Source organism: Amblyomma maculatum, chromosome 11 (genome assembly GCF_055883805.1).
Source record: "Amblyomma maculatum isolate TAMU_Amacu chromosome 11, ASM5588380v1, whole genome shotgun sequence".
NCBI lineage: Eukaryota > Metazoa > Arthropoda > Arachnida > Ixodida > Ixodidae > Amblyomma > Amblyomma maculatum.
In genome coordinates this window covers 57,858,579-57,874,580 of record NC_139354.1, presented here as the reverse complement: position 1 = coordinate 57,874,580, position 16,002 = coordinate 57,858,579, and the positions used below count along the sequence as shown (strand labels likewise).

Here is a 16,002-nt window from a genome sequence, read left to right as displayed (position 1 = left end):
CGTAAACAATAGACCAAAATTTTTTCCCCAATATTTCGGGTTGCTTTCAAGCAGAGGCCGGAATTTTTTGTGCATAATTTGAAAGGGGTTTCTAGAGAGTGCTTGGAAATCTTTAGTAATAGAAATCAGAGTACTGTTATGTTACCTAAACTGAAATGTTATAACTCAGTGAGGCATGCATAGCCTCCCTCCTAAACTTAAATGGCAATAATTGCTTTTGACCCAAGTTATCAAGTTACTTTCAAACAAAAGCGAATCAGTTATTTTTTTTTCCTATTCGAACAAGAGGTTTACATTAAAAGATAAAAGAATATAAAAGCGTTATTGTTCATATCTGACGAGAGACTCGCATAGGCAAATCATAGCACAGTAGTCATAAGATATAATTAAGCTCAGAGTGCTCAGAATATCTGGACTACTGCATATAGTGTCACTACGCACAGAATGTCCAGATTTAACTTTAGGCCAACCCAACCCTTCGTGCTGTATGGATGCGAGAGTTGGACAGTGAAAAGGCTGACCGCCGAAGAATTGACGCGTTTGAATTGTGGTGCTGGCGAAGACTCTTGAGAGTTCCTTGGACTGCCAGAAGATCAAATCAGTCGATATTGTCGACCATAAACGCTGACTGCTCATTGGAGGGTCAAATTCTAAAGTTAAAGCTCAGCTACTTTGGTCATCTGATGAGAAGAGAGGAGTCGCTGGAGAAAGATTTGATGTTGGGAAAGGTTGAGGGTCGCCGGAGAAGGGGTAGGCAGCGAACGCGATGGTTAGATGGCATCCTCGAGGCACTGCAGATGAAGTTATGTGATGTTAGGAAGGTAGTGAGAGACCGGAAAGCGTGGCGTGACATGGTCCATAGGGTCACGAAGAGTCGGACACGACTGAACGACTGAACTGAACCTTTCGTCTCCTGTAGTCTCAGTGCAGCATGGAAATACATACTGTGCATACGATTGCTGTATATAATTATATCTATTTTATTTGGTAAATTATTCTACAATGTCTCTACCTTCATGTACATTGCCATTCAAAATTTTATATATCATCATTACGAACAGCCAAATTTTATTCTGTATGTACATACTGATTTGTGATGTATTGGTTGTTAGGGTGTATTTTATGTGCACTTTCCTTTGTTCTTAATCATGTGCATTTCCTATTTTGGTCCTTTGTCGCCGCTCATGTGAATGTCTAATGTGAATGTCTAATGTCTAATGAAACTTTTTCTAAACACAAATAAGATATGCTGTTATTAATTTAAACAGCGCCCAGCAAAGTATCTTGGTAAGATAGGCTGTATATCGCCTCCATAAATGTTTCAGCTGAGGTGTGTTGGCGTCAGTCTCTTGATATGACTGCGCCCCAAGCTGTACCCTCACTGACAGTACGTATGCGGCGATCCTTATCTAGAATGTTTATAGCTTTGCGCATTTCCTTCCAAGTTGTTTGAGATTGCTGTATGCTTCTTCGGTGGGTTAAAACGAAAGTTTATCTTCGCCTTAAATTTATCGCGGCTGATAGCGGCAGCGAATCAGTTATGCAACGTCAGCACAGCAGAGAGCTCATCCTTTGGCAACGTCGTTCTCTCCACTTAATCACAATATAAAACAACGTATTTTATCGCAAAAAGAAAAAAGAACTGGCGAGACATAAAATTCTGCTTATTATGGATCTGTACTTATCGGTTGTTAGGACATATCACCGTACCGCTCTCGCATAAGCAAAGACGGTCCGGCATTTTGGAACAACTACGTTCATTGCCCTTACATGCGAGGAACGTTCTGCTTTCAACTTCAAAGTGCCGTTCCACATTTTAGTCCCAGCGAAGCAAACTAAATTAGTATAGTGCTCTCGTGCGCATGTTCTTTAGGTGTTTTGTGGCGGTGGAAGTTAAACACCCTCACCCTACCCCCCCCCCCCCCCCCCCCCATCCTTTTTTTTCCGCGACGTCAAGGTGCGTGTGGTAGCCTCGGGAGAGTGGAAGTTCATTTTTGTTTTCCATCGGGCATGGCCGAGGACACACCACCGCCCTCGAGCTCGGTAAGCGCGTTAAGCTTGCTCTTCATTTATGTCCTTCGCTAATAGTTGTAAAGGCTCATTACGTTATTTCGTGACAAGAAACTGTGTCAACAAATAAAAGCTCAAATTACTAACCTTGTCTTAGTGGGAGGTTCATACGCACAAGCCCAGGAAAGCTCGAACGTGATTAGATTATTGCTAAAAAATTATATCCATTAAGTGGGCTACCAGAATTGCACTCATTGTGGACATTTCCCCAATTAAAACGAGTTCAGAGGTTAAATTGTGGTCGTTGATTGTTTGAGTCGATCCGCCACCTATCAGTATGCACGCCCTTTGTATATACCTATGGCAATTCAGGAAAATGAATTTTTCTCATATTTTTAACCATTAATTGGCTCTAGAGCTCATTTGGCACGGCTGACAGGTATTTATTGTTGAGTTTAGCACTGCTATTTTCAGCACTTACAATAGCAGTACTCATTCAGCGCTTTTTCTTTTTTTTTTTCAATATTTCTGGTGCACTGTGCGATCGCATGTAATAACTGTCACGCATTTTACTACAGAATTAAGAGAGTTCGAACTGCTTTGATACTGTGCACTTTTGTATTCTCTTTTCTCTTTTATATGGCAAGGGCTCATAGTAAATCGTGTACGGGCAAATAACATACAGCAATAAGACTGACAAAAGTTTATAAGGACTTCACGCAATATTCACTGACGCCTCCCCGGAGATTTGCCACCCCTTGCTATCGGTCCCGGCTACACCCATACTGACCGCTGGCCGTTGCGATTGAGCAAAGCCTGGCAGCCGTAACCTGCTTGGCCCACTAAACCGGCAGAGGGGACTACGTGCAAGTCGCCAGATCGGATGCACGCCTGCAACAGAAAAAGATTAGTGCAAGTGGCTTGTAACCGAAGCAGAAAAATGGCGGTACGCGGCGCTGTTGTCGCCGCACCCACCGATAGCGAGAGTGCCAAGCACGTTCCATTTCCTAAAACGGGGGTGGCCGGCAGAAAACGGCCAATTCCCACGATGGCCAATTCGAAATACTGCATCTTACATTAAAGCTCGATCATTCCTTGTCAGCAGAATCATATGCGCCAACGCGGCTATGCACATTGCGGTATTTTTGCTTGTTCTTTTTTTTTTTTTGGGGGGGGGGTGGGGGGGGCTTTGAGAGCAGCGGTATCTTTACCATAGGTTTCCTTTCCGAACGAATTGCCGGAATGTGCACTGTAAAAAGCAAACCACAGTCTCTCAACTCAGAAACTATCATTCCACAAGCAAGCTTTTGGTCATGCTGTTTTCTGGAACTTCCACAGTCGGCTTTCACAGTAACGATAAAGCCTCATATCGCAATTTTTCTGCTCTGGTCAGAAGTTATTTGAGCTAATCATTTTTCGTCGCAGCTGTATACGTACTAACCTAGATGGCAATACAATTTGACACTGTGTCAATACAGGCTAACTTAAATTTCTTCTCATGGTCCCTTTACAGCCGCCAGGGAAGTGCACACCTGAAACGGAATCAACAGAATGCTATTTGCAAGCAGTGATTTCATTGCCTTCTTTCACTTTCTTACAAGTGACTAAGTTGTTTGGTTGCGAAGCTGTGTTAAGCTGTCACTTGACGACGCAAGTGCGCCTTTACAGATATATGCATGCTCTTTCAGGTCCCTGACATGCACTCGGACATGAACCCGGACTTAGACCACGATTCGGATCCAGATACGGACCCTGATCTGGATCCGCAAATCGATCTGGGTATCGATCCGAATACGGAGCCTGACAATGTGCTGCTCTTCGCCCGAGGGCTGTACCGGGACGACCCGGATCTGTTCGAGAGCCCATACAAGATAATTAATACCATCGAGATGGCCGACCGGGACATACGCAAGAGGAATCAGGGGATGCCGTCGCTGCTCCAGCCATGCGCGCAGCGCGAAGGGGACGACTCCCGTTGCTGGGCTCTGAGCAAAGCGGTAACGACACCAGTTCACTGGCAATGCACTACAACAGTTGTACAGCGTTCTTTGAAGCCGCGTATATAGCTGCACTCATGTGAATAGGCATTAATCAGTAATTACTGCCTTTTTAATTACTTCAGCTTTGTATATTTTCATGAATGTCTTATATTAATGTCGTTCCAGCTTCGAGTTTATCTATTCGGCCTCATGCTATATTTTGTCAGCCGTCCTGGTCAGTTCAATTCGTAAAGCGTTTGTGCCGAAGAGGCGGTGGCGCCGCGTTCGATTCTCGGAGAGTGGCGAGTTTGCTTCTGAGAAAGGTTTCTGCAGGCGTGTGACTAGCAGTGACTACTCCTTAATCGAAAATATCTTACCCAGCGATATGAGCAGAGATCGTTTCAGTTTCTCTTCCTCTCAAACTGCTCGTTATTTTTCACACCTCTAAGCAGTCAAAGATTCCATGCATATTTTATATTTATTTTGCGGAGAGTTTACTTGCTTTACTGGGTTTACTGGAGGGTTTACGGGGATACTTGCACTTGACACCTTTATGCACTCGTCTGGCCATCTAATTGCTCATAAATTGTAATTGTAGGGTGGATTCCGCGTGTCACTTTAGATAACCCGCGATACATTAGTGGTGCGGGAGGAGTCTGTCTTTAGACTCCATCCTACCTTATGTCACATTAGACAGCCCGTTGTGTCGCAAGACGGTGCGGGTAGAGCAATTTATTTTATACAGCTTAAAATAATTGATGTCACTTTAGAAAGCATGCCGCGCACTTACACTGTAAAACGAACCGCACACAGTCATGGGCATGAGCAGATTGCCTTGAGGGCGTCAGATGGCGCCAGGTGCCGGGCAGCTGCGAGCACACCTACCGTGTCGGGACAAATCAGCGCGAGCGCACTGGGCAGCAAGCAGCAGTGATAAGCTCTATGCTACGCGCGGTATCGCTCACCCGGGCAGCGTGCCACCAGAGTAAAACCCCTCAATAGACTAAAAGTAGCGCCAACATGTGAAGTTTGCCGCCCGCCTCCTCTCCGGCGCTCTCCTTCGTCGTTTGACCCTCTCATTGGCCGAGCGCCGTCACGTGCTCGCGCGCGCTTTTTTTTTTTTTTTTTGCTGGGCGTGCGGCTTCCTCCTTTCCAGCGGGGCGGGCGGCGCGCGCGCGGCACATATCGCCGTGTGTTTTGCTGTATTTTGCTGCGGTTCGCACCTCTTTTTCGCTGGCCTTTGAAGTCTTTTGTTTCAAATGCCGACTTGCTGCGCATTCGGGTGCAGCACAACTGAGCGGGATGGCAAGAGGTTATTTAGAATACCATCCGGGAATCGCAATGCTGCTGGGAGGAAGGTCTGGCTTCATCGAATAGGCCGGAGGCTTCATCGATGAAGGCTTCATCGAATGCTTCGGAGAGCGCGCGCGCTGGTCGCGCCCCGCGTAGGTGGAGCCACGGTCGAAATGCGAGAGGAGGAGCGGCGCCGCCGGAGGAGGAGAGAGGAGATGGCGCTACTTTTAGTTTATTGAGGGGCTTTACACCAGAGCGACTAAGAGCGCCACCTTTACCGCTTCTGCGTTGAAAAAGCAATGTCTGCCGGTAGTGGCAACGCGTGGAGACAGATGGCGCAGGCGTGCCGTTCTATCACCGTTAACGTGGTCTATCCACTTTTTCGCACACGTGTACTTGCACGATATCGGGCTGAAAATATCCAAACCCGACCAGACTGCGCCTATCCTAACGGACGAGAATGGTTGTGCCTATTCCTCTCCATTTATCGTTGAAACGTTTAGTGAACTCTTTCGTCAAGTGTTCACAGACGAGATGCCACTTACCAGTTCCCATGTACTCACTCCTTCGTGTACACAGTTTAAGTTCCCCCCAATTGTAATATCTGAAAACGGTGTAGCAAGGGCGATTGACCGACTTCCCCTTTCCACCAGTCTTGGCCCCGACGGCATCACCTCCAAACTTCTCAAACTAACATGCCATAAATCAGCATTTCTTTTGTCGCTGCTATTTCAGCAGTCACTTGACTCAGGATGCGTCCCTGACGACTGGAAGATCGCTCACATCATTCCTATACATAAGGCGGGAGCTCGTTCTGATCCTACTAACTACAGACCCATTTCCCTGACATCAATATGCTCCAAACTATTAGAACACATCTTGTTCTCTCACATTATGAACCATTTAAACTTAAATAATCTGCTTCTAGAAAACCAGCATGGTTTCCGGTACAAAAGATCATGTCAAACGCAGTTATTTGAATTAGTTACTGACCTACATCATGCGCTACATATGTCCCTTGACACAGACGCTATTTTTGTCGATTTTTCAAAAGCCTTTGATCGTGTTCCTCACAAATGTCTACTGTTAAAAACCAAAAATCTGCAGCTTGATGATAACACGGCCAAATGGATCGCTGAATTCTTGACTAATCGTTTCCAATCAGTTAAGATAAATGATTGCATCTCTAACCCTGCACGTGTAAAATCAGGTGTCCCACAAGGGACAGTTCTCTGGCCTTTGCTCTTTTTAATTTACATAAATGACATAGCAAGTAACATCGACTCATCAATTCGCCTTTTTGCAGACGACTGCGTAATCTATAACACAATATCTAACGCGGAAGATGCACATACGCTCCAGTCCGATCTAAACAGGCTAACTGAATGGTGCCGTACTTGGCAAATGGAAATTAATGAAGAAAAAACTAAACATATAAGATTTTCGTCTGTTTCAGGGCCGTTACTTAGCGTGTACACAATCAACGGTAAAGCTGTTGATTCTGTTTCTTCTATAAAATATCTGGGTGTTCATTTGCATTTTAATCTCTCTTGGAATGCTCATATAGACTTCATCACCGGCAAAGCTTTCAGAAAACTTGGCATGCTAAGGCGCCGTTTACACCTCGCAAATTCTACCACAAGACATCAAGCTTACACTACACTGATAAGGCCAACCTTAGAATATGCTTCCGTCATATGGCATCCTCACCAGGACTCCCTTTCGAATCTTCTTGAATCCGTCCAGAATAAAGCAGCAAGATTCATTACATCATCCTACTCAAGATTTCAGAGCGTATCATCAATTAAAGAAGTTTTAAACCTACCATCGCTCGCTTTCAGAAGGAAGTTTGCGAGATTATCATTTCTTCACACATTATACTATAGCAATTCGAAATATGCTGGCTCCCATCTTCTTCCTACTCTTCACGTCTCATCCCGGCTTGACCATGCGAACAAAATCCTCCCACTGTTCGCACGAACAAAAAAATACCAATATTCACCACTCTCTTTAGCAATAAATGAATGGAATGAGTTGGCGTCAAATATCGCTGTTTTGACTGATTTATCAGAGTTTCAAGCAGCAGTGCTAGCTTCTTCAGACGCATCGTAGTCAATTTGCGCGGTTTTGTCGTTCCCTGTATAGAGCTTCCTTTCCTTGATTCTTTCGGCGTAATCTGTATGTCTGAGTCAGTGAGATCTCATATGTTTCATTTGTTATCTTTTTCTGGTTTTAGTTTCAGCTTTGTAGTGTCTGTCATGCGCGATGTGCATGTTTTTCCCTTTTGCTGAAATCGCTGCACATTTTTATCTTTTTACAGTTCTCTTATTATGTTCAAATATTGCTTGCTCGACTATTTTTTTTTTCTAGTTTTGTATAAAGATTACTATGACTAGTTATATACTTCCCTCACATACCACCATAACATCATCTGTTAATCTGTTTTTGTTCTACCCTGATTTGCTTCCACATCCCCCCCTATGTAATGCCCTATTGGGCCTTTAGGGTATTTCAAATAAATAAAAATTAATTAATTAATTAAACCGCGAACGGTTCCTATGAATGAGACAGTATACTTTAGCTGTGTACTGTTAGCTAAAGCGCGATTCATGTTTCTGGCGAACAAAAGGCCTTGTGAAGCATAAGCTGATAAATCAGCCGCGAATTAATATATCTCAATTCAAATACAAGCAAGGAATGCATATTGGGATATTCGCGTTTCATAGCAAATATCTGCGCAAAAGTGCAGATTCCACGCGAACCGCTGTAATTACTTTTTTTTTCTGTGTGGAAAAGCGCGCCTGACAGAAGTGCCGAGGGAATCATTTCAAGGGGGGCACTTCATGCATGCCTCGAAAACAGCCGCTGCACTGCGGGAAACCACTAACATACAGTTCTGTAAAATCGTGTAGATTCTCTACTTTTGAGCACTATACAGTATACTTCATGCGTTCGTGTGTGCGTGATGATGAAACGTAGTGGAAGGTCGGGCGCTAGGACTGTACACCCTTTGGCGGAAGTTTAGAACAGGGTGGTTTTATTCTATACCATCCAGATACTACTCTCTAGAGAACATAGGAGCTATACGTTCTTGTCTTTAGAACTTTTTTTAAGACAGGCAATGCATTAGCCATGAGGTGTGCCTGAGACGCAATCTCTTTGGGCTTTAAACTTTTGACAAATGGTGTACGTACCTTCAGCTTATAGCCTTTTATAACCCAAACTGTGAAAAATATAAAGGCGGAATTGTTCCCCACTTCTGCTGTGTTTTCGCTGGGCTTTCCAGGGTCGCACCGCATTCTGCAAGAACCTCCTTTATTCATCCAGAAATTGGTAGGCACATCTATAACCACAGTACGAAGACCTTTTCCGCATGTCCTTCAAGTTGGCAACCGATATTCCATGTCATATACACAAAACAACTTTATGTTGACGTCTGCTTCAGCCGGTAGGTCGCTGCAACATTCCCCGACTGAGAGAGGATATAGAAGATGGAAAAACTCTTGTTATAGAAGCGCTTACTAGGCGCTGATACTTCTCTTACGCATCTTGTTGGTTTTTGACTGTAAACCAATAACGTGACATTAACATATGGACTGACAACCAGTGGCGAAATTTTCAACCAATGAAGCAGCTTGGCTGCTCTCTGCAGACCTCACAAGCCTGAGCGCCTCCTTAATAGGCTTCTTGCAGGAGGGCCCCGCCGCGGTGTTAGGGCGTTATACTACTGAACTCAAGGACGCCGGTTCGGCCTAGGCAGCGGTCGCCGCTTTCAAATGAGAGCGGGGGGGGGGGGGGGGTAGAAAAGCAAGGCAGCCGTGTACCGTGTCATGTCAGTGCACATTAGACAACCCCAAGTGGTCGAAATTTTCGGAGTCCTCCACTACGGCGTCTCTCACAGCCTGAGTCGCTTTGGGACGTTAAACCCCATAAACCAAACCAAGGCATGACGTGCTAATGCACCCCGCTCGAATACTGCTTGCGTGTAGTGAAAACGTATCGCAATTTAGAAGAACCTGAGCCTAGAGTCTCTTTGGGACGTTAAGCCCTAAAAACCTAACCAGCCAAACCGCTTCTTGCAGGAGGAGCTGAACACGATATTCAATCCGTTCGGCGTGGAGTTCATCGAGCTGCACGAGGGCGCTCTGGACTTCCGGACGATCTTCAAGCGTTCCACGATGACCGAAGGCCCCGACGACAATCTCCTCTTTCTGCTGACGCTGTGGCTACTTCGCGAGCACCACTGCATCGCTGGAATCCGCCTGAATGTGTCGGTGGTGGCGCGCTTCCATCCACTACTCTTCATGAAGAATCTTGAGATTAACAAGAATGTAGTCACGGTTGATTTCATAGGCCTTGATGGACTCATGTACCCTTTCCAAGTGTGCCCGCTGGTCCTAGCACTGGACGGTACCGAGCGGCTCACCCACGTCACACTCGACCAGGTGAGCAACTAGTTCAGTTCAGTCGTTTAGTCGTGTCCGACTCTTCGTGACCCTATGGACCATGTCACACCACGCTTTCCGATCTCTCACTATCTTCCTAACATCACATAACTTTATCTGCAGTGCCTCGAGGATGCCATCTAACCATCGCGTTCACTGCGTATACCCCTTCTCCGGCGACCCTCAACCTTTCCCAACATCAAATCTTTCTCCAGCGACTCCTCTCTTCTCATCAGATGACCAAAGTAGCTGAGCTTTAACTTTAGAATTTGACCCTCCAATGAGCAGTCAGGGTTTATGGTCGACAATATCGACTGATTTGATCTTCTGGCAGTCCAAGGAACTCTCAAGAGCCTTCGCCAGCACCACAATCAAACGCGTCAATTCTTCGGTGGTCAGCCTTTTTCACAGTCCAACTCTCGCATCCATACATCACAAATGGAAAGACCATAGCACGAGTTATATGGATCTTGGTTGGCAGACTAATGTCTCTGCTCTTTACTAGGCGGTCAAGGCTAACCATTGCTCTCTTTCCCAGAAGCAGGCGTCTCCTAATTTCATGGCTGCAGTATCCTTCCGAGGTAATCTTGGAGCCCAAGAAGAGAAAATCTGTCACAGCTTCCACTTCTTGTCCATTGATGCTCCAGGACTTGATAGGGCAAGACGCCATGATCTGTGTCTTTTTAATGTCCAGTTTAAGCCCAAGCTTCTCGCTCTCTTCTTGTACGCGCATCAGAAGTCTCTTGAGTTCCACTTCACTTTCTGCCAAACCAATTTATGTTCTTCAGAGAAAAATGCGCCTCCAAATACGGACGCAAGCTTAATAAATAATAATGTGGCAGTCTGTGCTAATACAAATGACTGACAATGCTTCCACAGCTATTTAAAAAAAGTGACGGTATGCAACGTCACACTAGGTTCAAGATCATTTGCCATGGACAAATTATAAGCTGGCTCTAAGAATAGCTTTCACTGGCGTCATAGTGGCCGCCATCATTAAGATGAGAAACCACAGCAGAAACCTTGGTATTTTGCTGCTCCGCTTGTCGTCGGCCACTTCCGTCAACTCTTGAAAGTGAGATCATTCAAAGCACGACCTCAAAATCTATCTACTCCAGCGGTGCTATGCTTCGATGCTGGCCGCGGGTTCGCATGTTCCCTTTAAGAGCGGACGAGCCTGTACATTGTGAAAAGCTAGCTTTTGCACCCGGAGACTGTGTACGCGGTGTCCTGATCTGCCACGTCAAAGCCGTCAGTCGAAGTCCATGGTGCCTAAATGGTCTAGGCCCGAACTATACGCGAAAAGGCTCCTACATAGCGTAGCTGTCTCCCGAGAGTTTGCAAGTCTCACAATTGCTTGCTACTAAAACGTACCACGGAACCGGCAAACGTTCACAAGCAAACAATGGATCATCCACGATTACGTGGCTTTTAGAGCCTCATCGGCGGGACATAAAGCACAAATTTAGGAACGCAGTTCAAATAACATGCAGATATCGCCACCTGAGAACCATGCCTTCTTCTGTGCCTTCTTGTGAGAAAAAGTGAGGTTATAACCTCACTATTTCTCACACAATCTCACTCAATTCACATAAGAAATCACATACAGGTCGCACATAATTGCATAAGGTCTCAGTTTCTTGTACATTATCACAAATTATGTACGATATTTTATGATAATGATGTGCGCCGTATGAGAGTCTATGCGATTAGATGAGATTTTATAAGGTTATTGCCCCGTAGAACATTTGGTTTTTAGTAGGGATGACACCCGTGTTTTCTTTTTGCGCTTGCGCATCCAAGTGGCACTACCCTTTCCCATTACAACAGCAAAGCAGCAAAGCCACGTGATACGAAGCATACAAAAGCTTATATATACTACACCCCAACTCAAGCCAGTGTGCCCCAAACGCCAGCAAGACAACCCAGGTAGAACAGAATATTAGCACATTACAAATGTGTCTTTGTAATTTACCTATGTAATATCTAACGTTAAACATTACTATAACATCCAAAATGAATCATATACTTATGTTGACTTTTGAATTTTATTATAATGTTACATAATGTTTGTTGTATTATAAGCATTATTTTAATGTTACAAAGAAATGTTCCTTGAATATGTTCTTTACGTTAGAATAATTTTTAACTACAAAACATAACTACAAAACAAGCGTAAATATTTCAAGCACAGAGTTCCAGCACTTTTCCACTTTTTCTTCTAGTAAACATAATTTTTTTTTAATAACACTTTTCTCTGCAACTAAATCTGCAACTAAACGATGCCTGCCATAGAAGGCCCGCACAACCCCATTATCAAGGCGAAAGCCTTTCTAGGCCCATGATGAAAATCTCGCGTCGGCGAGATTCGTTTGCGAGATGTGTCAGCAGGAATTGTGACAGATACTGCGCTTTTCCCTTCCTGTAAACCAATTATAGAACACCGCCTAACATTTATGCGTTCAACGGAACGCAACTGACTATACTCCGTTTCATACATCAAGTGCAACACTACCAAAGTTACAGCTCTTGTTTGCGCTCTCCGCATCCGCGATAAAAAATAGTGCCTGCTCTTGACGAGAAAGAATAATAGTTGCTTTGTCTGCAAGCTTAATACATTTTACATTTGCCATTAACTTCATAAAAAGCACCTTTTTGGGTGAGAAAAGGTCGGATTTGGCTAATTTGTATGTTTTTTTATGTCGTTTTTGTTCGTGCCGCGTTTCGTTGCCCCGCAACCTTGCCAGCTGTGCCACCAGATGGCGCTGGCTGTGCCCTCCGCGCTGCGCATCTCTTTTTGAGAAAATGGTTCTTTGGTGCGCATTTTTCTAAAAGATCCGCTTTGTGAAGATGTCTAAGCATGCGAAGCATGTTATTGCAAACGTGTATGCTCGGAATAGAGCCCGTTTCGGCAGGAACCACTCGCCTACAGAACGAGCGCGTAGTGATACGCCTCCTGTTTTTTTTTCTTGCGGACTACTTGCGTAGCTTTCGCTGCGTTGCACCTGATGTATGAAACGGAATATAGAAATGATGAATAGCCAGCACTAAAGACTAGAAATCACTAAAAATGCTTCGCAGAGAGTATTAATGACTAAATTGACCTACTAATGACTTCTAAATAATACTAATGACTTGCAATGACTACTACTACTACTACTACAACTATTACTACTACTATTACAACTATTATTACTATTACTACTACTGCTACAACTAATACTACTACTACTGCTATTACTATTACTACTACTATTATTACTATTACTACTGCTACTACTGTTACTAATGACTATTAATACTACTACTAGACTTTCGCCGTTCACCTCTTGAAGGATGTCTTAAGAGACCGTGTAATTTTTTTTGTTACAAAGCTTTGTTTATTATTCATTTGCCGCTATCACTCATGGAACACCCCTCAGTGATCAGTGATCAGAAGCCTTTATCAGAAGTTTACAGCCCAGAGGGTTTACTTTTAAGCCGTATAATATTACTTCTGTAATAATCATGGAAGTCTTAGCAATTGGAGAGGGTAGGACGAAAAAACTTCTTGTCTTCAGCAAGTATATGGAAACCGGGGAATGCATTACGAGCCACGTGGTATCGCTCAAAAGTAGACCCCCTGGACTGTAAACTTTTGATAAAGGCTGTACATAAAAGCTTATGATAGCTGTATGATATGTATTTAGAATCTCAAGTGCACCGCCCTCATTGTTCCTCTTTGCAAAGCATTCATGTCGAGAACAATTACGAGTTAAGGGCTCACATACAGGGTTGCTTTATAATTTTCAAGAATGCTACAATTTTGTTGCATACATTTTAGATTTACATTCAAATGTTTATTGAAAGATATTTTAGCATTTGGACGTAACACTGCTAGAACGATGGAAAAAAGAACATTAATAACATCGAAATGACATTCGACTGAAACAAAATATCGGTGTAACTGGGAAGACGCAAACAAGCTATGTATAGTTGTGTTTTTTTTTTTTTTCATCTGAAATGCCCAGGTGGGCATATGCATAAAAGCAAAATCAAGCTAACTCAAGTGCAACATTTTGTTGTAGTAATTGGTGGTAGTCCTACAGTACGGTAACCACTCTCCAATTCAGCACATAACTACAGATTGTTGGCAATAAGCATTTCAATGCAAATCACAAAGCTTTGGCACACTTTCGTTATAGGAAAATTAGGCGCTTATTGCAGCACAGTAAACAACTCCCGAAGAAAAACGATCAACGAAAATCCGCCTTCGTCGCAGTTGTGCAGGTTACATATGGCGCTTTGACGACTGAGATTTATCTATTTTGTTTCCAGATGACGCTGGCGGACGCCGACAGTTTGTACCTGTCTTCGCTGATAACGACCAACCAGAACCTCGAATCGCTTGCTCTTCGCAACGTAAGCATGACGGTGCTCGTTCTGGCCAAACTAGTCCGGCGGATGCAGGAGTACCGGAGGCCTCGGGATTTTGAACTGCAGGGCAAATTTCTCGACCCGATAAGGCGCAGAGATCTTATCTCGAGACTCGCGGCAACGTCTTTTCGCACACTGCGACTAGAGGTCTTTGGTAACCTGACCCAGCTATTCCAGAGACTCGGGGACAACCGACGATTGTACGAATTGGAGCTCGGACGCTGGTCGACAGCTGTGGCCTCCCTAGACATCCTAGCTTCGGCCTTGGCCGCAAACACCACACTGCGGCGTCTCACACTCAGCCTGGACATGAAGTGGTTGCGGTCTACAAGCGAGGCCTGGAACCACCTGGGTTCTGTGGTCAAAAACAGTCGCTCCCTGCAGTCCGTTCGCCTCCGAAACTCGCGTCTGGGCAGCAGCGCTGTCATTGCACTAAGCGAGGCGATCGAAAAGAACGAAACCCTGCGCACGCTTGACCTCGAGTGTTGCGAATTCTCCTTCACCGACGCCCTGGCCTTCGTGCGAGCTCTGTCTCAAAATTCTACTTTGAGCGAGGTACGTCTGGGCGCCCTCTCGGGCGACGATGATCAACAGCACTGGCTGTTCAATCAACTCCTCGTGAACAATTTGTGCAGTCGTGTGTCCTGCGTCTTTACGGAAGTTCAGGCAGAGGTGGTATCAGTTGCGCTGCAAAAGGGCACCGCCTTTCACGAACTCAACCTCCGGAGTCCACGCGTTCGACGGTTTGAAGCTCTCTTCGATGGTTTGATGCACGTCACAAGCTGTCTGACGACGCTCTCCTTGACAGACTTAGGTTCGATCAATCACACAGCTGCCATGTCATTGTCGTGGTTCCTTCGTTACAGCACAGTGCTGAGAAAAGTCGAACTCGGAATGATGGCCAATGCCGGCGTCTGCTTGCTCATTCTCCAGGGACTGTCGCGATCGACGTCAGTTAGGTCACTGAAAGTGGACAGGTGGTGCCTGGAAGAAGCTACAGCGAAGGCATTCGAGCGCTTTCTCAGAAGTAATTCTAGCGTCACCAAGATAACAATCATACAGGAAAATGAAGACCTTGAATGTGTGCTGACGGAATGTATAAAACGGGGACTAATGGAAAACTATAGCGTGTCCAAGCTAAGAGTCCAAAGCTTCCATGGAAATCTAGAACTTCACGACTTCTCTCTTTGGCGGTCTGTGCAGATCAACAGGATTGTCGCGTCGTGGGCCGGCGATTTCGTAACAGGAAAGAAAGTCACCAGAGGTGTTATGTTCGCCTTTAAGCAAATCATGAAATGCGACGCGAGGGATGATATCATCTATAAAGCTACAGGCTTCGAGAAAGACGAGCTTGAAGTGATGATAACAGGCGCTATCAGAACAGCCGAAGATGAGTTGCTAACCCTAGCTTGCCTGTTCAAGGAAGCACCCCAAGGTGACAGACAGGGTCCTTGGCCTGCCCAATTTCGAAATTTTATCAATGACATTCGTGCAGAGATTCGTCGATATCTGAATCGCATACGTTCTCCGCTCAGCTCCTTGACTTGCATTATGTGATTTCCCAGCAGAATGCTTCCGATTGTGAATCTATAGCTGCACGCGTTTTCATTTTAAGCTACTGACCGCTAGATGTTTTATACTTCTGGTCTTTTTTTTTTTTTTTCATTTCAGTCTCTCATCCTTCCACCCCCACAATTTTATTGCATTGTCTTTAGCACTCGCATAGCCCATAGCCACACATCACAGGTTCATCAATAAAAGGATCATGCTTCATCTAAATGGTGTATTCACTGAACTTTTTCAGGGCAACAGATGAGTTTCCCTTCGGGTGGTGGTGGTGGAATCTGGCTCTTGATGTA

The 16,002-nt window shown here is 44.8% G+C and overlaps 1 protein-coding gene across 1 annotated transcript; it reads left to right on the top strand.

Annotated features, from left to right (window-relative positions):
* The first annotated feature begins 1,943 nt into the window (after positions 1-1,943).
* On the top strand, positions 1,944-16,002 carry LOC146173858 (uncharacterized). Its single transcript, XM_084583416.1, has 4 exons — positions 1,944-2,043; positions 3,699-4,007; positions 9,365-9,727; positions 14,045-16,002. Exons 1-4 carry the CDS (start codon positions 2,011-2,013, stop codon positions 15,698-15,700), a joined length of 2,361 nt encoding a protein of 786 aa, XP_084439542.1. The 5' UTR covers positions 1,944-2,010; the 3' UTR covers positions 15,701-16,002.

Bases quoted from the DNA above. Each gene is read 5' to 3' on its own strand.
- LOC146173858 (XM_084583416.1), top strand. From the start codon at position 2,011: ATGGCCGAGGACACACCACCGCCCTCGAGCTCG. The intron at 2,044-3,698 runs GTAAGCGCGTTA...ATGCTCTTTCAG, and splicing joins CACCACCGCCCTCGAGCTCG to GTCCCTGACATGCACTCGGA. The intron at 4,008-9,364 runs GTAACGACACCA...CGCTTCTTGCAG, and splicing joins GCTGGGCTCTGAGCAAAGCG to GAGGAGCTGAACACGATATT.